Below are 25,417 nucleotides of genomic sequence, written 5' to 3'. Positions count from 1 at the left end.
TGGAGGGCCCCCCAAATCCCCCACCACCCCTGGACTTTCGGCACTTACAGCCCTGCCAGGGGGGCCCCAGGACCAGCACTGTGCCCCCCACCCCATGAGGTTTTGCCCTCCTCAACCAAGGGGTGCAATGGGGGCTCCCCCCAGAGCCTGCCCCCCCCCCCCCAAATTTATATTACTGCCCCCCCACCCCGCCTCGCGGCTTTTGTAACTCCTGCAGTTTCGTACTCGGTGTCCGGCTCCGTTTGTTGGGGGGGGGAGTTGTGTCCCCATCCCCCTTGTGGGACCCCTGCCCCCCCTCCTTCCCACTATAGACCGTCATACAGCCCCCCCTTCCCACTATAGACCCCCATACGCCCCCACTTCCCACTATAGACCCCCATACGCCCCCCCCTTCCCACTACAGACCCCCATACAGCACCCTCTTCCCACTATAGACCCCCATACAGCCCCCTCTTCCCACTATAGACCCCCATACAGCCCCCCCTTCCCACTATAGACCCCCATACAACCCCCCCTTCCCACTATAGACCCCCATACAGCCCCCCCTTCCCACTACAGACCCCCATACGCCCCCCCCTTCCCACTATAGACCCTCATACAGCCCCCCCTTTCCACTATAGATGAACATAAAACCCCCCCTTTCCACTATAGACCCCCACACAGTCCCCCTTCCCACTATAGACCCCCATACAGCCCCCTCTTCCCACTATAGACCCCCATACAGCCCCCCCTTCCCACTATAGACCACCATACGCCCCCCCCTTCCCACTATAGACCCCCATACAGCCCCCTCTTCCCACTATAGACCCCCATACAGCCCCCCCTTCCCACTATAGACCCCCATACAAACCCCCCTTTCTACTAGAGACCCCCATACAGCCCCCCCTTTCCACTATAGACCCCCATATAGCCCCCCCTTCCCACTATAGACCCCCATACAGCCCCCCCTTCCCACTATAGACCCCCATACAACACCCCCTTTCTACTAGAGACCCCCATACAGCCCCCCTTCCCACTATAGACCCCCATACAGCCCCCCCTTCCCACTATAGACCCCCATACAGCCCCCCCTTTCCACTATAGGTCCCCATACAGTCCCCCGTTTCCACTATAGACCCCCATATAGCCCCCCCTTCCCACTAGAGACCCCCATACAACACCCCCTTTCTACTAGAGACCCCCATACAGCCCCCCTTCCCACTATAGACCCCCATACGCCCCCCCCCTTCCCACTACAGACCCCCATACAGCCCCCTCTTCCCACTATAGACCCCCATACAGCCCCCTCTTCCCACTATAGACCCCCATACGGCCCCCTCTTCCCACTATAGACCCCCATACGGCCCCCCCTTCCCACTATAGACCCCCATACGGCCCCCTCTTCCCACTATAGACCCCCATACGGCCCCCTCTTCCCACTATAGACCCCCATACAGCCCCCCCTTCCCACTATAGACCCCCATACGGCCCCCCCTTTCCACTATAGACCCTCATACAGCCTCCCTTCCACTATAGACCCCCATACAACCCCCCCTTTCCACTATAGACCCCCATATAGCCCCCCCTTTCCACTATAGACCCCCATACAGCCCCCTCTTCCCACTATAGACCCCCATACAGCCCCCCCTTTCCACTATAGACCCCCATACGGCCCCCCCTTTCCACTATAGACCCCCATACGGCCCCCCCTTTCCACTATAGACCCCCATACAGCCCCCTCTTCCCACTATAGACCCCCATACAACCCCCCCTTTCCACTATAGACCCCCATATAGCCCCCCCTTTCCACTATAGACCCCCATACAGCCCCCTCTTCCCACTATAGACCCCCATACGGCCCCCTCTTCCCACTATAGACCCCCATACAGCCCCCCCTTCCCACTATAGACCCCCATACAGCCCCCCCTTCCCACTATAGACCCCCATACAGCACCCTCTTCCCACTATAGACCCCCATACAACCCCCCCTTCCCACTATAGACCCCCATACAACCCCCCCTTCCCACTATAGACCCCCATACAAACCCCCCTTTCTACTAGAGACCCTCATACAGCCCCCACTTTCCACTATAGACCCCCATACAGCCCCCCCTTTCCACTATACACCCCCATACAACACCCCCTTCCCACTATAGACCCCCCATACAACACCCCCTTTCTACTAGAGACCCCCATACAGCCCCCCTTCCCACTATAGACCCCCATACAGCCCCCCTTTCCACTATAGGTCCCCATACAGCCCCCTCTTTCCACTATAGACCCCCATACAGTCCCCCCTTTCCACTATAGACCCCCATACAGTCCCCCCTTCCCACTATAGACCCCCATACGCCCCCCCCTTCCCACTACAGACCCCCATACAGCCCCCTCTTCCCACTATAGACCCCCATACAGCCCCCTCTTCCCACTATAGACCCCCATACAACCCCCCCTTCCCACTATAGACCCCCATACAACCCCCCCTTCCCACTATAGACCCCCATACAGCCCCCCCTTCCCACTACAGACCCCCATACGCCCCCCCCTTCCCACTATAGACCCCCATACAGCCCCCCTTCCCACTATAGACCCTCATACAGCCCCCCCTTTCCACTATAGATGAACATAAAACCCCCCCTTTCCACTATAGACCCCCACACAGTCCCCCTTCCCACTATAGACCCCCATACAGCCCCCCCTTCCCAATATAGACCCCCATACAGCCCCCTCTTCCCACTATAGACCCCCATACAGCCCCCCCTTCCCACTATAGACCACCATACGCGCCCCCCTTCCCACTATAGACCCCCATACAGCCCCCCTTCCCACTATAGACCCCCATACGCCCCCCCCCTTCCCACTACAGACCCCCATACAGCCCCCTCTTCCCACTATAGACCCCCATACGGCCCCCTCTTCCCACTATAGACCCCCATACGGCCCCCCCTTCCCACTATAGACCCCCATACGGCCCCCTCTTCCCACTATAGACCCCCATACGGCCCCCTCTTCCCACTATAGACCCCCATACGGCCCCCTCTTCCCACTATAGACCCCCATACAGCCCCCCCTTCCCACTATAGACCCCCATACGGCCCCCCCTTTCCACTATAGACCCTCATACAGCCTCCCTTCCCACTATAGACCCCCATACAACCCCCCCTTTCCACTATAGACCCCCATATAGCCCCCCCTTTCCACTATAGACCCCCATACAGCCCCCTCTTCCCACTATAGACCCCCATACAGCCCCCCCTTTCCACTATAGACCCCCATACGGCCCCCCCTTTCCACTATAGACCCCCATACGGCCCCCCCTTTCCACTATAGACCCCCATACAGCCTCCTCTTCCCACTATAGACCCTCATACAGCCTCCCTTCCCACTATAGACCCCCATACGGCCCCCTCTTCCCACTATAGACCCCCATACAGCCCCCCCTTCCCACTATAGACCCCCATACAGCCCCCCCTTCCCACTATAGACCCCCATACAGCACCCTCTTCCCACTATAGACCCCCATACAACCCCCCCTTCCCACTATAGACCCCCATACAACCCCCCCTTCCCACTATAGACCCCCATACAAACCCCCCTTTCTACTAGAGACCCTCATACAGCCCCCACTTTCCACTATAGACCCCCATACAGCCCCCCCTTTCCACTATACACCCCCATACAACACCCCCTTCCCACTATAGACCCCCATACAACACCCCCTTTCTACTAGAGACCCCCATACAGCCCCCCTTCCCACTATAGACCCCCATACAGCCCCCCTTTCCACTATAGACCCCCATACAGCCCCCCTTTCCACTATAGACCCCCATACAGCCCCCCTTTCCACTATAGGTCCCCATACAGCCCCCTCTTTCCACTATAGACCCCCATACAGTCCCCCCTTCCCACTATAGACCCCCATACGGCCCCCCCCTTTCCACTATAGACCCCCATACAGTCCCCCCTTCCCACTATAGACCCCCATACGCCCCCCCCTTCCCACTACAGACCCCCATACAGCACCCTCTTCCCACTATAGACCCCCATACAGCCCCCTCTTCCCACTATAGACCCCCATACAGCCCCCTCTTCCCACTATAGACCCCCATACAACCCCCCCTTCCCACTATAGACCCCCATACAACCCCCCCTTCCCACTATAGACCCCCATACAGCCCCCCCTTCCCACTACAGACCCCCATACGCCCCCCCCTTCCCACTATAGACCCCCATACAGCCCCCCTTCCCACTATAGACCCTCATACAGCCCCCCCTTTCCACTATAGATGAACATAAAACCCCCCCTTTCCACTATAGACCCCCACACAGTCCCCCTTCCCACTATAGACCCCCATACAGCCCCCCCTTCCCAATATAGACCCCCATACAGCCCCCTCTTCCCACTATAGACCCCCATACAGCCCCCCCTTCCCACTATAGACCACCATACGCGCCCCCCTTCCCACTATAGACCCCCATACAGCCCCCTCTTCCCACTATAGACCCCCATACAGCCCCCCCTTCCCACTATAGACCCCCATACAAACCCCCCTTTCTACTAGAGACCCCCATACAGCCCCCCCTCTCCACTATAGACCCCCATATAGCCCCCCCTTCCCACTATAGACCCCCATACAGCCCCCCCTTCCCACTATAGACCCCCATACAACACCCCCTTTCTACAAGAGACCCCCATACAGCCCCCCTTCCCACTATAGACCCCCATACAGCCCCCCCTTCCCACTATAGACCCCCATACAGCCCCCCCTTTCCACTATAGGTCCCCATACAGTCCCCCCTTTCCACTATAGACCCCCATATAGCCCCCCCTTCCCACTAGAGACCCCCATACAACACCCCCTTTCTACTAGAGACCCCCATACAGCCCCCCTTCCCACTATAGACCCCCATACGCCCCCCCCCTTCCCACTACAGACCCCCATACAGCCCCCTCTTCCCACTATAGACCCCCATACAGCCCCCTCTTCCCACTATAGACCCCCATACGGCCCCTTCTTCCCACTATAGACCCCCATACGGCCCCCCCTTTCCACTATGGACCCCCATACAGCCCCCTCTTCCCACTATAGACCCCCATACGGCCCCCTCTTCCCACTATAGACCCCCATACGGCCCCCTCTTCCCACTATAGACCCCCATACAGCCCCCCCTTCCCACTATAGACCCCCATACGGCCCCCTCTTCCCACTATAGACCCCCATACAGCCCCCCCTTCCCACTATAGACCCCCATACGGCCCCCTCTTCCCACTATAGACCCCCATACGGCCCCCCCTTTCCACTATGGACCCCCATACAGCCCCCTCTTCCCACTATAGACCCCCATACGGCCCCCTCTTCCCACTATAGACCCCCATACAGCCCCCCCTTCCCACTATAGACCCCCATACGGCCCCCCCTTTCCACTATAGACCCTCATACAGCCTCCCTTCCCACTATAGACCCCCATACAACCCCCCCTTTCCACTATAGACCCCCATATAGCCCCCCCTTTCCACTATAGACCCCCATACAGCCCCCTCTTCCCACTATAGACCCCCATACGGCCCCCTCTTCCCACTATAGACCCCCATACAGCCCCCCCTTCCCACTATAGACCCCCATACAGCCCCCCCTTCCCACTATAGACCCCCATACAACCCCCCCTTTCTACTAGAGACCCTCATACAGCCCCCACTTTCCACTATAGACCCCCATACAGCCCCCCCTTTCCACTATACACCCCCATACAACACCCCCTTCCCACTATAGACCCCCATACAACACCCCCTTTCTACTAGAGACCCCCATACAGCCCCCCTTTCCACTATAGACCCCCATACAGCCCCCCTTTCCACTATAGGTCCCCATACAGCCCCCTCTTTCCACTATAGACCCCCATACAGTCCCCCCTTTCCACTATAGACCCCCATACGCCCCCCCCTTCCCACTATAGACCCCCATACGCCCCCCCCTTCCCACTACAGACCCCCATACAGCACCCTCTTCCCACTATAGACCCCCATACAGCCCCCCCTTTCCACTATACACCCCCATACAACACCCCCTTCCCACTATAGACCCCCATACAACACCCCCTTTCTACTAGAGACCCCCATACAGCCCCCCTTCCCACTATAGACCCCCATACGGCCCCCTCTTCCCACTATAGACCCCCATACAGCCCCCCTTTCCACTATAGGTCCCCATACAGCCCCCCCTTTCCACTATAGACCCCCATACAGTCCCCCCTTTCCACTATAGACCCCCATACAACCCCCCCTTCCCACTATAGACCCCCATACGGCCCCCTCTTCCCACTATAGACCCCCATACAGCCCCCCCTTCCCACTATAGGTCCCCATACAGCCCCCCCTTCCCACTATAGACCCCCATACAAACCCCCCTTTCTACTAGAGACCCCCATACAGCCCCCCCTTTCCACTATAGACCCCCATACAGCCCCCCCTTCCCACTATAGACCCCCATACAGCCGCCCCTTCCCACTATAGTCCCCCATACAACCCCCCCTTCCCACTAGAGACTCCCATACAGCCCCCCCTTCCCACTATAGACCCCCATACAGCCCCCCCTTCTCACTATAGGTCCCCATAAATCCCCCCGCTTCCCACTATAGACCCCCATGCAGCCCCCCCACACTATAGACCCCTATAGAAACCTATCCCTCACCCCATAGACCCCCCCACCGCCCCCCTCCCCACTACAGCACCCACAGACCCCCATACAGCTCCCCCCCCGACTCTAGACCCCTATACAACCTTATCCCCCCCTATACAGTCGCGCCTCCCCTATACAGCCCCCTATACAGCCCCCCCATACCCACAGGAGCCCCCATCCCTGTGGCCCCCCCCCCCCATAGGGGCTCGCTGGACCCCGCCTTGGCCACGCCCCCTTCCCAGCCCCCCTTTGGCCACGCCCACCAGCGCCCTCATTGGCCGCGCAGGGCCTGTCAATCACATCGAGGCGCCCGCCCCTTCTGATTGGCTGCGGCGGCGCGATTACGTCACTCCGCGTACCGCCCTGCGCTCTCATTGGTTCCCCCGGCGGCAAGCCCCGCCCCCCGAGATCACCTTATTTGTCACCGCCCTCTCCCCTCGCCGCCCGTCGCTCACCCCGCAAGCCCCGCCTTCCGCGTGACGTCACTCCCTCTCATTGGCCGCGCCGCCGCCCGTCCGCGCGCCCCGCGGCGCTGATTGGCTCCCGCGCCGGCCAGGGGGCGGGGCCTCGCGGGGCGGCCGCTCCCATTGGCCGCGCCGACCGGAAGTGGCGCGGCCTCCGCGCCGCCCATTGGCGGAACCGCCGCCTGGTCCCGCCCGCGCCGGGAGGGTTCGGCGGATCCCCTGTTTGTGCGCTCGGGAGGGGCCGGGACGGGGCAGAGGTACCGGGGGGACCGGGGGAGAGGGCTGGGACACCGGCGAGGGGGGCGGAGACACCGGGGGGGAGGCCCTGGGACCGGGGCGGGTGCTCGGGGCGGGTAGCCGGGGCCTTCGGTCCCTCCCCACCCCCGGCCCCGCCGCGATCGGGGCTTCCCGGGGCTCCCCCCGCGTCACCGGCTACGAGGAAGCCCGGTCTGGGGGTGTCCCGGTAACCGAGGGGTCTCGATGTGATTGGAGGGGGAGTCGGTTGGGGGCGGTCCCGAGCTGGGCCTCCCGGGGCCTGAGGGAGGGCCCGGTCGGCTCTCGGTAACCGAGGGCTTCTCGGTGCCGAGGGGGATCCCGATCGGGAGTTCCCGGTGCCCTATAGGAGGCCCTGGTGTGCGCGGGGTTCCCGGTAACCGAGGTAATCGGGGTGCTCAGCGCGGTTCCCGGTGCCCGTCGGGGTCCCGGTGGCTTTCCCGGTAACCGAGGGGTTCCCGATGCGGGCCCGGCGCTGCCGTTTATCCCCTGGGAGGCCCCGGCGTGAACCCCCAGTAGTTGGGAATCACGGACACGGGGTGGGGGGAGCTGAGCTGTCCCGGTGAGCCGGGAGAGGCCCTGGGGTTCCCAACCTCCCACCGAGCCCAGAGCCGGGCCCGGCGCTTCCCGAGCTCAGGGCGACAGGGGCTGCGGCAGGAGGGTTAACGGGGCCACACGGCGGGTCCTGCCCTTGGGGCACAACAACCCTGAGCAGCTCCAGCCTAGGAGAAGTCTGGCTGGAAAGTGCCTGGAGGAGAAGGACCTGGGGGTGTTGGTGGAACAGGAGCCAGCAGGGGCCCAGGTGGCCAAGAAGGCCAAGGGCATCTTGGCTTGGATCAGACCCGGCGTGGCCAGCAGGGCCAGGGAGGTTCTTCTCCCTCTGGCCTCGGCCCTGGGGAGACCGCTCCTCGAATCCTGGGGTCAGTTCTGGGCCTTCCCCACAAGAAGGATGTTGAGGCTCTGGAGCGAGTCCAGAGAAGAGCAAGGAAGCTGGGGAGGGGGCTGGAGAAGAAGAGGAGCGGCTGAGAGAGCTGGGGGTGTTTAGCCTGGAGAAGAGGAGGCTGAGGGGAGACCTTATAGCAGCTTCTAGCATTGAAAGGAGCTCCAGGAAGGCTGGGGAGGGGCTCTTGATCAGGGAGAGGACAAGGGAGGAGGGGTTTGAGCTGAAAGAGCAGAGATTGAGATGAGATCTTAGGGTGAAATGTTCTCCTGGGAGGGTGGGGAGGCCCTGGCCCAGGTTGCCCAGAGCAGTGGTGGCTGCCCCATCCCTGGAGGTGTTCGAGGTGAGGTTGGATGGGGTTTGGAGCCCCTGATCCAGAGGGAGGTGTCCCTGGTTGGACCTGGATGAGCTTTGAGGTCCCTTCCAACCCAACCCAGCCCCTGGTTCCATGATCTTTGCAGGCGCGGCTGAGAGAGCTGGGGGTGTTTAGGCTGGAGAAGAGGAGGCTGAGGGGAGACCTCATTGCTCTCTGCAACTCCCTGAGAGGAGGTTGTGGAGAGGAGGGAGCTGGGCTCTTCTCCCAAGGGACAGGGGACAGGACGAGAGGGAATGGCCTCAAGCTCCACCAGGGGAGGTTCAGGCTGGACATCAGGAAAAAATTTATCGTGGAAAGGGTCATTGGGCAGTGGCAGAGGCTGCCCAGGGAGGGGGTTGAGTCCCCTTCCCTGGAGGGGTTTAAGGGCCGGGTGGCCGAGGTGCTGAGGGACACGGGTTAGTGATTGATGGGAATGGTTGGACTCGATGATCCCGTGGGTCTTTTCCAACCTGGTGATTCTCTGGCTCTATGAGGCGGCGCAGGACGAGGTGCGGGTGTGGAAGAGCTGCCAGCCACACACCGTTCTCTTGGATCCGCAGCTCGCGGGGCTCCTGTCCCCTCAAGTGTCCCCCAGCCGTGGGCCTTGTGTGCCAAACCGGATCCCTCAAATCCACGTGGGAGTCGCTGGTTTTGCCGGCTCGGAATCCCTCCTGGGTGGCCTTGAGCGCGTCGGGGCTGGAGATACCAGAAGATCCAGCGCTCACCGATACCGAGCCGGCCGAGCCCTGAGATCTCAGCCTCACCGAGCGATGCCGAACACAGAGAGCCCCGCGATGGCTTCGTGTGCTCTTGGTGGTGTTTGCTGCCTCTGTGCCGGCTCCGCTGTCCCGGCAGCGCCGCGCGGCAAAGCCGGAGTCTCTCTATAACCGGGACCCCCCCCTCAACGAGGGCGATTGAGCCAGAGGAAAAGCAACAGGGAAGCAGTTGGCTTGGCTGGCGCAACCCTCTCCGGTTGCGGCTCTCCGGGCTCCTCGAGCCGTGGGATCGCGGCGGGGATGGAAGGAGGCAGCCTGGCGTTCCCCGCGGCGCCGGTGTTGCCGCTGGCACAACCCTCATCCTGGGAAGCCTCTTCCAGGGCAGTGGATTCATCGCAGCGGGTTCCACCGGCGTATTCCGCTTCCCATCCTGCCGTGAGCCGTGCCGGTGGGATGCTCGGTTGTCTCGGGGGGCTGCAGATCTTCCGGGGCTCGGAAACCTCGGCTCATCCCCGAGAAGGTGGATTTAGGTCTTGCGGAATGAGGAGAGGAGCCCCGGCACGGGTGGGATTCGTGGTGGGTTTGAGATTCGGGTCCTCATGATGGATCATTGGCCCTGGCCGGGATCTCGGGGGCCAAGTGGGCACCAGGACGGGGCCATCCAGACCTTGGAAGCTCCGGTGGGAACAGCCGGAGCCGGGAGCAGCTTCAAGTGGGGAGGGAGCAGCTCCTGGAGGAGAAGGAGGAGGAGGAGGATGGAGAGGAAGGTCCATCCAGTGCTGAGAGCTGTGCCGAGCGGCCGGAGAGGCGCAGGGGCCAGCCGGCTGCCCGTGGTGGAAGGTCCTGGCTGGATCCTGTCCGTTTGTCCCTGTCCCTGTGTCCGTGTGTCCCTGTCCCTGTGTCCCAGGGCTCCTGGCTGGCCCCTGTCCGTGTGTCCCTGTCCATGTGTCCTAGTGATCCCTGTCCCTGTGTCCGTGTGTCCCTGTCTGTGTGTCCCGGGGCTCCTGGCTGGCCCGTGTCCCTGTATCCCTGTCCGTATGTCCCTGTCCATGTGTCCCGGGGCTCCTGGCTGGCCTGTGTCCGTGTGTCCCTGTCCGTATGTCCCTGTCTGTATGTCCTGGGGGTCCTGGCTGGCCCGTGTCCGTGTGTCCCTGTCCGTATGTCCCTGTCTGTATGTCCTGGGGGTCCTGGCTGGCCCGTGTCCATGTGTCCCTGTCCATGTGTCCCGGGGCTCCTGGCTGGCCTGTGTCCGTGTGTCCCTGTCCGTATGTCCCTGTCTGTATGTCCTGGGGGTCCTGGCTGGCCCGTGTCCGTGTGTCCCTGTCCGTATGTCCCTGTCCATGTGTCCTGGGGGTCCTGGCTGGCCCGTGTCCATGCATCCCTGTCCGTATGTCCCTGTCCATGTGTCCCAGGGCTCCTGGCTGGCCCGTGTCCATGTGTCCCTGTCCGTATGTCCCTGTCCATGTGTCCCGGGGCTCCTGGCTGGCCTGTGTCCGTGTGTCCCTGTCCGTATGTCCCTGTCTGTATGTCCTGGGGGTCCTGGCTGGCCCATGTCCGTGTGTCCTCAAGGCAAGAGGGATCCAGGCTTCCACCCTCGGGATGGGCGCAGGCCCGGCCGTGGCTCGCAGCCTGCGGAAGCGCCTGGCACAGGAGCCGCCTCGGGCAGGGAATTCTGCTCCAAATACTTGAAATACTTGGAAAATCTTCCGCTCTGCCTCCGACTGCTCCGCGGCGCTGGGCAGGAACCATCCCGAGCCTCGTCTGTGCCTGGCTTTGTCCCTCCTGAGCTCTCCCGATGGTTTTTGGGATCAAACCACGGAGAATTGATGGGAATGGTTGGACTCGATGAGCCGGTTGGGTCTCTTCCAACCTGGTTATTCCATGATTCTATGAACTGGTAGGAGGCTGGTGCCGGAGACGAAGCGGCCGTGCCGAGGGGTTGGTGTAGCCAGAGCTTCGCTGAGCGGTTTGGGAGACGAGGGTGATTCTGCTTCTCCTGGAGGGCTCTGGGAAGGGCTGGGATCAGTGCCGGGCGGGCGCCGGGGTTTCTTTAGTGCTTCTCGTGGCTCCAGGTAGAAGAGAAAGAGGAACGGGGACCAGACGGCTTCCCGCGAGCCGTCTCGGCGATGCCCGTCCCGTTGCCTGCCTGGCTCTGCCGCTGCCGAGAAATCCTTGGGATCCGGGAGATACAAGGGGAAGACCGAATCCTAGAATAGTTTGGCTTGGAAGGGACCTTAAAGATCATCCAGTTCCAACCCTGCTGCCATGGGCAGGGACATCCCACTGGATCAGGGGCTCCAAGCCCCATCCAACATGGTCTTCAACCCCTCCAGGGATGGGGCAGCCACCACTGCTCTGGGCAACGTGCTCTAGCGTCTCCCCACTCTCATGGTGAAGAAATTCTTCCTTATATCAAGCCTAAACCTGCCTCTCTCCAGTTTATCCCCATTCCACCTCATCCCATCACCACAAGCCTTTATGAACAGCCCCTCCCCAGCTTTCTTGGAGCCCCTTCAGGTCTGGAAGTTCTCTCTAAGGTCTCCTCAGAGCCTTCTCCTCTCCAGGCTGAACAACCCCAACTCTCTCAGCCTGTCTTCATGTGGCCGATCCTCCAGCCCTCGCTCCCTGATGGGCCTCAGGTTCCATCTTCTCCGAGCACCCACCCCACGGATTCGGGGAGCCTTGATGTTCCCTGGGGGTTTCAGGAAGCTGTGGAGTTCTAGGTGCTGTGCTCAATCCCACCAGTGCCTGGATCGGAGCGGGCAGGGATGGGAGTGCTGGAACGGGTCTAGAGGAGGCTACAAGGATGATCTGAGGGCTGGAGAACATCCATATGAGGACAGGCTGAGAGAGTTGGGGTTGTTCAGCCTGGAGAAGAGACCTTATAGAGACCTTCCAGTACCTGAAGGGGCTTCAAGAAAGCTGGAGAGGGGCTGTTCATAAAGGCTTGTGGTGATGGGATGAGGAGCAATGGGGATAAACTGGAGAGGGGACGATTTAGACTGGACATAGGAGGAGTTTCTTCACAATAAGAGTGGTGGACACAGGTTCCCAAGGAAGATGTGGCTGCCCCATCCCTGGAGGTGTTGAAGACCACGTTGGATGGGGCTTGGAGCCCCTGATCCAGTGGGATGTCCCTTCCCATGACAGCAGGGTTGGAACTGGATGATCTTTAAGGTCCCTTCCAACCCAAACTATTCCATGAAGTGCTGGGAGGGGGATTCATTCTGTCCCCCCCAGCCCAGGCGGCTCCGACATGGGAAACAAAACCAAAAGAGGACAAACGCTCCCAAACCTGAGGGACTTGGCGGCGCCGCTGGGGAGTTTGGATCCAGCTCCTCCTCCCGGCAGCCCAAGCGGTTCTGGCATCTCCCTGGCTGCTGTGTAAACAAGCGCGAGCCAGGCCCGGAGCGGCTCCCGTCCGTGTGTCCCACGAGCGAGAGGACTGGGCTGCTGACTCACTCCCAGCTCCTCGGACGCCAGGATCCTCCCGGCTGCCGGCTCCACGCTTGGCTCCTTCCCTGAAATCCCTCAGGAATGGAGAGAGCGGGGCTGTGGCCTTGGGGTTTGTGCCCCGGGCTGCTGCGGGCACACAGAGCCAGGGACATCCCTTGGGGGAAGACTCGGATCTGGGGAAAGAGCCCTGGGAATGATCCCGTGTCCTGGGGAAGACCCCAGGGAATGATCCCGTGTCCAGGGAAAGACCCCAGGGAATGATCCCATGTCCTGGAGAAAGATCCCAGGGAATGATCCCGTGTCCTGGGGAAAGAGCCCAGGGAATGATCCTGGGTCCTGGAGAAAGACCCCAGGGAATGATCCCATGTCCAGGGAAAGATCCCTGGGAATGATCCCGTGTCCTGCAGAAAGATCCCAGGGAATGATCCCGTGTCCTGGGAAAGATCCCAGGGAATGATCCTGTGTCCTGGGGAAAGATCCCAGGGAATGATCCCGTGTCCAGGGAAAGACCCCAGGGAATGATCCCATGTCCTGGGGAAAGAGCCCAGGGAATGATCCCGTGTCCTGGGAAAGATCCCAGGGAATGATCCTGTGTCCTGGGGAAAGAGCCCAGGGAATGATCCCATGTCCAGGGAAAGACCCCAGGGAATGATCCCATGTCCTGGAGAAAGAGCCCAGGGAATGATCCCATGTCCTGGGGAAAGAGCCCAGGGAATGATTCCGTGTCCTGGGGAAAGAGCCCAGGGAATGATCCCGTGTCCTGGGAAAAGACCCCAGGGAATGATCCCGTGTCCTGGGGAAGATCCCAGGGAATGATCCCGTGTCCTGCAGAAAGACCCCAGGGAATGATCCCGGGTCCTGGGAAAGATCCCTGGGAATGATCCCGTGTCCTGGAGAAAGAGCCCAGGGAATGATCCCGTGTCCTGGGGAAAGACCCCAGGGAATGATCCCGTGTCCTGGGGAAAGAGCCCAGGGAATGATCCCATGTCCTGGGGAAAGAGCCCAGGGAATGATCCCGTGTCCTGGGAAAGATCCCTGGGAATGATCCCGTGTCCTGGAGAAAGAGCCCAGGGAATGATCCCGTGTCCTGGGGAAAGAGCCCAGGGATTGATCCCGTGTCCTGGGAAAGAGCCCAGGGAATGATCCCGTGTCCTGGGAAAAGACCCCAGGGAATGATCCCGTGTCCTGGGGAAGATCCCAGGGAATGATCCCGTGTCCTGCAGAAAGACCCCAGGGAATGATCCCGGGTCCTGGGAAAGATCCCAGGGAATGATCCCATGTCCAGGGAAAGATCCCTGGGAATGATCCCGTGTCCTGCAGAAAGATCCCAGGGAATGATCCCGTGTCCTGGGAAAGATCCCAGGGAATGATCCTGTGTCCTGGGGAAAGATCCCAGGGAATGATCCCGTGTCCAGGGAAAGACCCCAGGGAATGATCCCGTGTCCTGGGGAAAGAGCCCAGGGAATGATCCCGTGTCCTGGGAAAAGACCCCAGGGAATGATCCCGTGTCCAGGGAAAGATCCCTGGGAATGATCCCGTGTCCTGGAGAAAGAGCCCAGGGAATGATCCCGTGTCCTGGGGAAAGACCCCAGGGAATGATCCCGTGTCCTGGGGAAAGAGCCCAGGGATTGATCCCGTGTCCTGGGAAAGACCCCAGGGAATGATCCCATGTCCTGGGGAAAGACCCCAGGGAATGATCCCGGGTCCTGGGGAAAGACCCCAGGGAATGATCCCGTGTCCAGGGAAAGATCCCTGGGAATGATCCCGTGTCCAGGGAAAGACCCCAGACCGCGGAGCACGTCCCAGCTGGAGGCAGGAGGGTGTTTTCCCACTGCAGCTCGGCCGAGCGTGTCTCCGAGGGCAGGAAGGTCCCCGAGAGCTTCGTTTTGATGTGCCGACCCCTCTCTCTCTTCCTTCCAGGACAGGCGAGCGGATCGACAGCCAGCGCCCTGCGCCCCCCGTGCCCCGCGCCGACGCCTCGGTGCCTTCGCGGCTCTCCGGATCGCGCCAGCAGCAGCCGCCGGCCATGAGCAGCCGAGGAGCAGCCAGGCCGAACGGGCAGTCCCAAGCCAGTAAGATCTGCCAGTTCAAACTGGTGCTACTGGGGGAGTCGGCGGTGGGGAAATCCAGCCTGGTGCTGCGCTTCGTCAAGGGCCAGTTCCATGAGTACCAGGAAAGCACCATCGGCGGTGAGTTCCCCAAGTGCCCCCAGCCCGAATCCGTCCCGCTTACAGCTCCAGGCGGTGTCCCCAGCGCTCAGTGGTGGCCCCAGCCCCATTCAGGGTCTTATCAGTGACCTGGATGAAGGCATCGAGGGCACCCTGAGCAAGTTTGGGGATGACACTGAGCTGGGTGGAAGCTGGATCTGCTGGAGGGTCGGGAGGCTCCAAAGGGATCGGAACAGGCTGGATCCATGGGCTGAGACCAACGGCAGGAGGTTTAACGAGGCCAAACGCCGGGTCCTGCCCTTGGGGCACAACAACCCTGAGCAGCTCCAGACTAGGAGAAGTCTGGCTGGAAAGTGCCTGGAGGAGAAGGACCTGGGGGGGTTGGTTGAACAGGAGCCAGCAGGGGCCCAGGGGGCCAAGAAGGCCAAGGGCATCTTGGCTTGGATCAGAGCCGGCGTGGCCAGCAGGGCCAGGGAGGTTCTTCTCCCTCTGGCCTCGGCCCTGGGGAGACCGCTCCTCGAATCCTGGGGTCAGTTCTGGCCCCTCCCCACAAGAAGGATGTTGAGGCTCTGGAGCGAGTCCAGAGAAGAGCAAGGAAGCTGGGGAGGGGGCTGGAGAAGAAGAGGAGCGGCTGAGAGAGCTGGGGGGGTTTAGGCTGGAGAAGAGGAGGCTGAGGGGAGACCTCATTGCTCTCTGCAACTCCCTGAGAGGAGGTTGTGGAGAGGAGGGAGCTGGGCTCTTCTCCCAAGGGCCAGGGGACAGGACGAGAGGGAATGGCCTCAAGCTCCACCAGGGGAGGGTCAGGCTGGACATCAGGAATAAATTTCTCATGGAAAGGGTTATTGGTCCCTGTCCGAGGCTGCCCGGGGAGGGGGTTGAGTCCCCTTCCCTGGAGGGGTTTAAGGGCCGGGTGGACGAGGTGCTGAGGGCCATGGGTTAGTGATTGATGGGAATGGTTGGACTCGATGATCTGGTGGGTCTTTTCCAACCTGGTGATTCTCTGATTCTCTGATTCTTAATTCCTATTAATCCTCCCCCTGCTGCGGCCACGGAGCGGGCGTGCCGGCTGGCCCTTGGGCTGCAGGCCCCGTCCTGCGCTCTCGCAGCGGATACCGCGACACTAACGCCGTTCTCCCTCTCGGCAGCGGCGTTCCTGACACAGTCTGTCTGCCTGGACGACACGACGGTGAAGTTTGAGATCTGGGACACGGCCGGGCAGGAGCGGTACCACAGCCTGGCCCCCATGTACTACCGCGGCGCTCAAGCCGCCATCGTCGTCTACGACATCACCAACCAGGTGAGATCCTGCTCCGCGCCCCCCGCCCCGAGGCGGCTCTGGGGGCTCCGGGGAGGGCTGAGGGTTCATCGCAGTGATGGGATGAGCCCTGAGATCCCAGCTCTGCTCCCAGGAGACCTTCGCGCGGGCTAAGACATGGGTGAAGGAGCTGCAGCGCCAGGCCAGCCCCAGCATCGTCATCGCCCTGGCCGGCAACAAGGCCGATTTGGCCAGCAAGAGGATGGTGGAGTACGAGGTGAGTGCAAAGCTGCTCCCCGCGTCCTTCCCAGCCCTGAGATTCCTCCGATTCCAGCTTTCCGGAGCCTCACCCGGCTCCTCGGCCGCTCTTCCAGGAGGCGCAGGCCTACGCAGATGACAACAGCCTCTTGTTCATGGAGACGTCGGCCAAGACGGCGATGAATGTCAATGATCTCTTCCTGGCCATCGGTGAGGGGGCGACGGGGGGATCCAGGGGTGCAGCTTCCATCCCGGAGTGTTTTGGGGAGGCTGAGCAGGGCTGGAGCCCGCCCTGCGCTCCGGAGAGCCTGGCTCCGTGGTGCAGCCGGGGTCCAACTGGGATGGCTCTGGGATCTAGCCAGGGTGGCTCTGGATGAGGTGGCTCTGGGGTCCCACCAGGGTGGCTCTGGGGTCCAGCTGGGGTGGCTCCATGATGCAGCTGGGGTCCAACTGGGATGGTTCTGGGATCTAGCCAAGGTAGTTCTGGATGAGGTGGCTCTGGGGTCCCACCAGGGTGGCTCTGGGGTCCATCTGGGGTGGTTCCATGATGCAGCCAGGGTCCAACTGGGATGGTTCTGGGATCTAGCCAAGGTAGTTCTGGATGAGGTGGCTCTGGGGTCCCACCAGGGTGGCTCTGAGGTCCATCTGGGGTGACTTCATGGTGCAGCCAGGGTCCAACTGGGGTGGCTCCAGGATCTGGCTGCAATGGCTCTGGATGAGATGGCTCTGGCGTCCCACCAGGGTGGCTCTGGGGTGGCTCTGTGGTGCAGCCGGGGTCCAACTGGGATGGTTCTGGGATCTAGCCAGGGTGGGTTTGGATGAGGTGGTTCTGGGGTCCATCTAGGGTTCCTCCGTGGTGCAGCTGGGATCCAACTGGGATGGCTCTGGGATCTGGCTGGGCTGGCTCTGGATGAGGTGGCTCTGGGGTCCATCTGGGGTGGCTCCATGGTGCGACTGGAGTCCAACTGGGATGGCTCCAGGATCTGGCTGTGATGGCTTTGGATGAGGTGGTTCTGGGGTCCCACCAGGGTGGCTCTGGGGTCCATCTGGGGTGGTTCCATGATGCAGCCAGGGTCCAACTGGGATGCTTCTGGGATCTAGCCAGGGTGGTTCTGGATGAGGTGGCTCTGGGGTCCATCTGGGGTGACTTCATGGTGCAGCCAGGGTCTAACTGGAATGGCTCTGGATGAGGTGGTTCTGGGGTCCATCTTGGGTGGCTCCATGGTGCGACTGGGATCCAACTGGGAGGGCTCTGGGATCTGGCTGGGCTGCCTCTGGATGAGGTGCCTCTGGGGTCCCACCAGGGTGGTTCTGTGGTGCAGCTGGGGTCCAACTGGGCTGTCTCTGGATAAGGTGGCTCTGGGGTCCCACCAGGGAGGTTCCTTGGGTCCCTCGTGCTGTTGCGGCTCCCGCAGCCGCGAGGCTGATCCGCACCGCGAGCCCTCATCCCTCTCCCACCTCCCTCGTCTCCCCACAGCCAAGAAGCTCCCGAAGAGCGAGCCGCAGAGCACGAGCGGCGCGGGCGGCCGGAGCCGAGGCGTGGACCTGCACGAGCAGAGCCAGCAGAGCCGGAGCCAGTGCTGTAGCAACTGAGGGGCCCCCCCCAACCCCGAGCCGGACGGCACCTCCGTCCCCGTCCCCCACCTCCCCTCCGTTAACGGCACGGCGACTCCCGGCTGCTCCAGCCCTTCCCGAGCTCCTTCCAACCGCACTTTTTAATGCTTCGGAACCACCGCCAAGGCTCCCGGCACCACCTCCCGACGGCAACGCCACGAGAAGCGGCCGGGGGACTCGACTTCCGAGAAAACAAACTCTTCTTCACTTTGTATTATAAGTGCAAATAGCGACCGGATCTTCCGATTCCTCCCTCTCCCCTGCTCCGGGAAAAAACCCTGGGCCTGCTCGCGGCTCTTTTTTCCTCCCTCCCCGAGAGCCGGAGACGGGAGCAGCGGCCTCGCAGGGTCAGGCTGTGGCCGGAGCAGCCGGAGCCTCCGGGAAACACGTTTTTTTTTCCCAGGGGTCTGACGGATTTCTTCTTCATTTGTACTATTTTCCCCTTTTATTTCCTCTGTTTCGCTGTCGGGAGAGGGGGAAAAGCTGCAGCGTCCTTCCCACCTTCCCAGGTGGCCTTTTTTTTTTTTTTTTTTTATTTTGTGCTGGAGGATTGGAAGTGCCTGGGAAGTTTTTTTTTTTTAGAGGAGACGGGAAAAATCACTCCGATCCCACCGGCCTCTCCTCTCGCTCGGCGGCGACGGCTCCGCTTTGCACTTTACTCGGGGGAAGGTCCCGATGCACCTTGGCTTTTGCCGTCGCTCCTCTTGGATCCGAGCCCTTCGGGGGCGGCCGACGGGGCAGGAGGCTCCACACTTCCACTTTACCCTGGGGAGAGTCGTGGGGTCCCGGCAGCGGAGCAGAAAGACCCTATGGAGACCCCCCCCTTCCTTTTTGGGGGGAGGCAGGCAGCACCCCTGGTGCGTGGAGACCCCCTAAACCCGAGGCTACCCCAAATCCAGGGGCTTTTTGGAGTGGGGATGCCTCAAAATCCCAGTATGGGACACCTTCAAAGTGGGGACACCCCAAAACCAGGGATGCCCCGAAGCAGCAGCAGCAGCATGAGCCTTGGGGTCCCAGCTCTGGGGGCGCATCCTGCTGCTCCCCAAGCCCCCAGCTCTGTCCGGGGGGGCTTCAAGCAGCTGGGGGGGGGGGGGTGTCCCTGTTTGCAGGAGGGGGGGGGCTGTGGGGCAGAGGGATCCGTCCCGTATGAAGCCCCCACGGCGGGGGCAGAGCCCGCAGCCCCCCCAGAGCCCCCTCAGCACCGAGTCTGTCTCCTCTCCAGCCAGGGACACCCCCAAATCCGTGCCAGGTAGTTAACCAGGGCTCCCCCTTCTCCCCGACGCTGCAGCTTTTCTCTCTTAATTTTTTTTCCTTCTTCTTTTTCTCGCTTCTTCTCTGATAACGATTCTTTAATTTTTTTTTTTTTCTTTTCGGCTTTGACGAAGCTCCTCCATCGCATTAATTAACGAGCGCGGTAACAGAACTCAACCGGTGTATTTAATGTAAGTAAAAAAGCAAAAAACCAAACAACTCGAAAAGAAGGAAAGAAAACCAGCCCTTTGTGTGCTCAGGGAGGGATTTTTGGGGTGGAGGGTTGAGTCGATCCCCGGCTGTTGGCATCAAGCAGCGAAAGCGACGCCTCCAGCAGCTGCCCGGTGCCAACAGGCGGTGTGAGGGCCCTGCCCTGCCCTGATAACGCTTATCGGCGCGGCCAGGGGCGCGGTGGCCCGCGGGCGTTGCTCGCAGCTCGCCCCGGGGCGAGCAACGGGACCGGTGCCGCTGGCCCTTTAAGAGCCGCGCCTCGCCGCTTTAACCGCGGGGCCGTCGCCCCTTTAAGGCGCCGCCGATGCGGACCCCGCGGCGAGAAGCCACGCCCACCCCGCTCATTATAGCGCTACGGTGGGGGCGTGGCTTAAAAGCGAGGCCACGCCCCCCGCACGCCCCTCTCTTAAAGCGGCAGCGCCAGGCGCTGGGTGCGTTACCGGAGCCGTTAACGCAGGTGCGTAGAGGGGAGAACCGGGGACGGGGGAGGCGGGGTGGGGGGCGAGGGTGCCCCGCGAGGGACCCCTGCGGGCCGCTTCCCCCCGTTCCTTCCATCCCTCGGGGCCCCGATGCTCCGGTAACGGTTTCCAGTCCCGGTGTCCCGGTCCCCGGTGCCGGTTCCCGTTGCAGCCGCTCTGTCCCGTCCCCACCAGGTCCCCCCGCGATGCTTTTGCTCCGGGCTGGAGCCGCCACCGCCGGGCGCAGGTAGGAGCGACACCCCACACCCCCCACCCCCCCCTCCCGGTTCCCCCGGTTCCCGGTTGGGTGCCAGCCCGGTTCTCCCCGCAGGCTCCCGGTGCCGCCCCGCCGGCCCTGCTCGCGGCTGCCCCCGGGACCCCCGGCGGGGCGGGGGGCGGCCCCGGTGCTGGCGGCGCTGCTGGGGCTCGGGGCAGCCCTGGCCTACGGGCAGCGGCGGCGGAGGGTGAGCGGGGGGGGGAACGGACACACCGGGAGGGGGGAGGTGGCACCGGGATGGAAGGGGGGGGGGGGGGGGCAGCACGGGGATGGGGGGCACCGGGACCGGGGGACCGGGATGGAGAGGGGCAGCGGGACCAGAGGGAGGTACCGGGATGGAGCGGGGACCGGGGGGGGGGGTACCGGGATGGAGGGGGGCACGGGGATAAGGGGGGACAGGAGGGAGGGTACCGGGATGGAGTGGGGGGGGGGGGGCAGCGGGATGGGGGGGCAGCACGGGGACTGGGGGGACATGGGGATTGGGGGCACCGGGATGGGGGGGGGGGGGGGGGGGCCACCGTGGAGACCCCGGGTGGGAGGGGGGGGGCACGGGAACCAGTGGGGATACCGAGACTGGGCTGGAGGGGGGCAGCACCGGGACCGGGGGGGGTACCAGGATGGAGGGGGGGGCACAGGGACTGGGGGGGGGGTACCGGGATTGGGGTGGGGGGGGGGACACCCTGGGATCAGGATGGGACAGAGCCCCAGGGGGACGACACTGGGATGAGAGTGGGGGGCACTGGGACTGGGGGGGGGGGTGTCTCTGAGCTGCCCTGATCCTGGGGGGACACCCCTCCCCATGCCCCCCCTGGCCCTTCTCTTGGGGTGGGGGGAGACCCTGGGGGGGCTGGGAAGCTGAATCCCAGGGTGTGGGGGACACCGGGAGGGCTGGATGAGTTGGGGGGTGACACCGGGACACCCAAATCCTTTGTGTGTCCCCCCCAATTCTGTGTCACGAGACACCACGGTCTGGCTGGGGGGGGGGGGGGCAGACGGTGCCATAACCCCCTCCCCCCGAGCCTGGGGGTCTTGGCACTGATTTTAGGGGGGGTCGGGGCCCCCCAGGTGGCAGCAGCGGCATCGTCGCAGGCCCCCCCTGCACCCCCTTTCCCCCTCTACACGCGGGAGGAGGTGGGGCGACACCGTTCTCCCCGCGACGGCGTCTGGGTCACCCACGGCACCGAAGTCTTCGACGTCACCGATTTCGTGGAGCTTCATCCCGGGGGGGCCGAGAAGCTGATGTTGGCGGCCGGGGGGCCCCTGGAACCTTTCTGGGCCCTCTACGCCGTCCACAGCCAACCCCACGTCCTGGAGCTGCTGCGCGAGTATAAAATTGGGGAGCTGCACCCCCAGGACGCGGCGTCGGCGCCCGCCGCCCTCCCCGAGGACCCCTTTGCCAGAGACCCCCCCCCGGCACCCCGCTCTGCGCGTCAACAGCCACAAGCCCTTCAACGCCGAGCCGCCCCCCGAGCTGTTGGCCGAGCGTTTCTTGACGCCCAACGAGCTCTTCTTCACCCGTAACCACCTCCCGGTGCCCACGGTGGAGCCCGGCGCTTACCGGCTGCGGGTGGAAGGGCCGGGGGGCCGGGGGGTGTCGCTTTCTCTCGCCGAGCTGCGCGACGGCTTCCCCAAACACGAGGTGACGGCCACGCTCCAATGCGCCGGCAACCGCCGCAGCGAGATGAGCCGCGTGCGCCCGGTGAAGGGCTTGGCGTGGGACATCGGAGCCATCAGCACGGCGCGGTGGGGCGGCGCGCGCCTGCGGGACGTCCTGCTCCACGCCGGCTTCGGCGAAGAGCTCGAAGGCGAGTGGCACGTCTGCTTCGAAGGCTTGGACGCCGACGTGGGCGGCACCACCTACGGCGCTTCCATCCCCTATCGCCGCGCCATCGACCCGGCCTACGACGTCTTGCTGGCTTACGAGATGAACGGCCAGGAGCTCCCGCGCGATCACGGCTTCCCCGTCCGCGTGGTGGTGCCCGGCGTGGTGGGCGCGCGTAGCGTCAAGTGGCTTCACCGCGTGGCCGTCAGCCCCGCCGAGAGCCCCAGTCACTGGCAGCAGAACGACTACAAAGGGTTTTGCCCCAGCGTGGACTGGGACACGGTGGATTATTCCACGGCGCCCGCCATCCAAGAGTTGCCGGTGCAGTCGGCCATCACCTACCCTCAGCCCGGCGCGGCGGTGCCGGCGGGGGAGCTGACGGTGAAGGGTTACGCCTGGAGCGGCGGCGGGCGCCGCGTGGTGCGGGTGGACGTCTCGCTGGACGGCGGCCGGAGCTGGCGCGTGGCGCGGCTTTCGGGAGAGCAGCCGGTGCCGGGGCGAGCGTGGGCGTGGGTCTTGTGGGAGTTGGAGACGGAGGTGCCGGAGGGCGCCGAGTTGGCCATCGTCTGCAAGGCCGTGGATGAGAGTTATAACGTGCAGCCCGACAGCGTGGGGCCCATCTGGAACCTGCGCGGGGTCCTCAGCAACGCCTGGCACCGCGTCGGCGTCACCGTCGCCCGCTGAGCCTCGCTTGCCGCTGCTCGGCGCCCGCGGCGGCTCAAAGGTCGCCGCGCTTTACGGCCCCCCCAGACGTGTGAAAGTGGCTCCATAAAGATTGCGCAGCTTTTATGGACTCGCCGTTTCCTGGGGCAGCGCGGGGACACGGGCTGGGGGGACGCGGGGACAGCGGCTCTGGGGAACCCACCGACCCGCTGAACCACAGACGTGGGACCCCCCGACCCTATGGGACCCCCCCCTTATCTCTATGGGAAATCCCTGAATCGGGGACCCCCCCCCCTTATCTCTATGGGAACCTCCTGACTCTGGGGAACCCCCCTTATCTCTATGGGAACCTCCTGACTCTGGAACCCCCCCTTATCTCTATGGGAACCTCCTGACTCTGGGACCTCCCCCTTATGTCTATAGGACCCCCTCCCGAATCTGGAACCCCTCCTTATCTCTATGGGATCCCCCTTATCTCTATGGGACCCCCCTGACTCTAGGATCCCTCCTTATCTCTATAGGACCCCGCCCTGAACCTGGGACACCCCCCCTACCTCTTTGGGACCCCTCTGACTCTGAGGCCACCCCCCCTTATCTCTCTGGGATCCCCGTGACTCTAGGACCCCTCCTTATCTCTATAGGACCCCGCTGAATTTGGGATCCCCTTTATCTCTATGGGGACACCCCGCCTCTTATCTCTATAGGTCCCCCCTGACTCTGAGACCCCCCTTATCACTATGGGACCCCCCCTAACTCTATAGGACCACCTGGGATCCCCCTGGCCCCTGACTCTGGGACACCCCCCCCCCCCTTATCTCTATGGGACCCCCCTGAATCTGGGACCCTGGGACCCTATATGACCCCCTGACCCTCCGTGACCCCATGGGACCTTCTTAACCCGCTGTAGCCCCCTCCCTCCCGGGAATCCTGACCCTAGGGGACCCTACTGACCCCATAGAATCCCATCCCTATGGGACCCCCCCCCCGCCTTATCTCCAGGGGACCCCCAGGCCACATGGTGGGGACTTCATTATCCCCCCCCTCAGCCCTTGGGGACCCCAAATCCCCCCCATTAACCCTTAGGGACCCGAAATCCCCCCCAGGCCCATAGTGGGGACCCCAACCCCCCCCCCTTAACCTTTAGGGACCCCAAATCCTCTCCCTCAGCCCTTAGGGACCCCAAATCCCCCTCAGGCCCATAGTGGGGACCCCAAATCCTCCCCCCTCAGCCCTTAGGGACCTGAAATCCCCCCCAGGCCCATAGTGGGGACCCCAAATCCCCCTCAGGCCCATAGTGCGGACCCCAAATCCTCCCCCCCTTAACCCTTAGGGACCCCAAATCCTCCCCTCTCAGCCCTTAGGGACCCGAAATCCCCTCCCTTTAACCCTTAGGGACCCGAAATCCCCCCCAGGCCCATAGTGGGGACCCCAAATCCTCTCCCCTCAGCCCTTAGGGACCCCAAATTCCCCCTCTTTAACCTTTAGGGATCCCAAATCCTCCCCCCTCAGCCCTTAGGGACCCCAAATCCCCCCCATTAACCCTTAGGGACCCGAAATCTCCCTCAGGCCCATAGTGGGGACCCCATTATCCCCCTCCCCCTTAGCCCTTAGGGACCCCAAATCCTCTCCCTCAGCCCTTAGGGACCCCAAATCCCCCTCAGGCCCATAGTGGGGACCCCAAATCCTCCCCCCTCAGCCCTTAGGGACCTGAAATCCCCCTCAGGCCCATAGTGGGGACCCCAAATCCCCCTTAGGCCCATAGTGCGGACCCCAAATCCTCCCCCCCTTAACCCTTAGGGACCCCAAATCCTCCCCTCAGCCCTTAGGGACCCCAAATCCCCTCCCTTTAACCCTTAGGGACCCAAAATCCCCCCCAGGCCCATAGTGGGGACGCCAAATCCCCCCCCACCTTAACCCTTACAGACCCCAAATCCCCCTCCTTTAACCTTTAGGGACCCCAAATCCTCTCCCCTCAGCCCTTAGGGACCCCAAATTCCCCCTCTTTAACCTTTAGGGACCCCAAATCCTCCCCCCTCAGCCCTTAGGGACCCCAAATCCCCCTCCATTAACCCTTAGGGACCCGAAATCCCCCCCCAGGCCCATAGTGGGGACCCCAAACCCTCCCCCCTTAACCCTTAGGGACCCCAAATCCTCTCCCTCAGCCCTTAGGGACCCCAAATCCCCCTCAGGCCCATAGTGGGGACCTCAAATCCCCCCCCCCTTAACCCTTAGGGACCCCAAATCCTCCCCCCTCAGCCCTTAGGGACCCCAAATCCTCCCTCTTTAACCTTTAGGGACCCAAAATCCCCCCCAGGCCCATAGTGGGGACCCCAAATCCCCGTCAGGCCCATAGTGGGGACCCCAAATCCCCCTCCCTTAACCCTTAGGGACCCCAAATCCTCCCCCCTCAGCCCTTAGGGACTCCAAATCCTCTCCCTCAGCCCTTAGGGACCCCAAATCCTCTCCCCTCCGCCCTTAGGGACCCCAAATCCTCTCCCCTCAGCCTTTAGGGACCCCAAATCCCCCCCCTTTAACCTTTAGGGACCCCAAATCCCCCCCG

General features: G+C 62.7%; 2 protein-coding genes across 2 annotated transcripts; both read left to right on the top strand.

Annotated features, from left to right (window-relative positions):
* The first annotated feature begins 7,289 nt into the window (after positions 1 to 7,289).
* Positions 7,290 to 18,560, top strand: RAB5B (RAB5B, member RAS oncogene family). Its single transcript, XM_069879614.1, has 6 exons — positions 7,290 to 7,377; positions 14,781 to 15,049; positions 16,174 to 16,325; positions 16,438 to 16,560; positions 16,658 to 16,751; positions 18,019 to 18,560. The coding sequence occupies exons 2-6, from the start codon at positions 14,887 to 14,889 to the stop codon at positions 18,132 to 18,134; spliced, it is 648 nt and encodes a 215-aa protein (XP_069735715.1). The 5' UTR covers positions 7,290 to 7,377; positions 14,781 to 14,886; the 3' UTR covers positions 18,135 to 18,560.
* A 1,730-nt stretch (positions 18,561 to 20,290) lies between these two features.
* SUOX (sulfite oxidase) lies at positions 20,291 to 22,981 on the top strand. The gene is given in 4 exon segments (XM_069879612.1): positions 20,291 to 20,342; positions 20,427 to 20,559; positions 21,438 to 21,776; positions 21,778 to 22,981. Coding segments are annotated over 4 exon segments (1,614 nt in total). The 5' UTR covers positions 20,291 to 20,301; the 3' UTR covers positions 22,879 to 22,981.
* The last annotated feature ends 2,436 nt before the right edge of the window (positions 22,982 to 25,417 follow it).

This window comes from Phaenicophaeus curvirostris, chromosome 38 (genome assembly GCF_032191515.1).
Source record: "Phaenicophaeus curvirostris isolate KB17595 chromosome 38, BPBGC_Pcur_1.0, whole genome shotgun sequence".
NCBI classification, from domain to species: Eukaryota; Metazoa; Chordata; class Aves; order Cuculiformes; family Cuculidae; genus Phaenicophaeus; species Phaenicophaeus curvirostris.
Note: the sequence above shows the minus strand (reverse complement) of the source record. Positions and strands in the feature narration are given on the sequence as shown.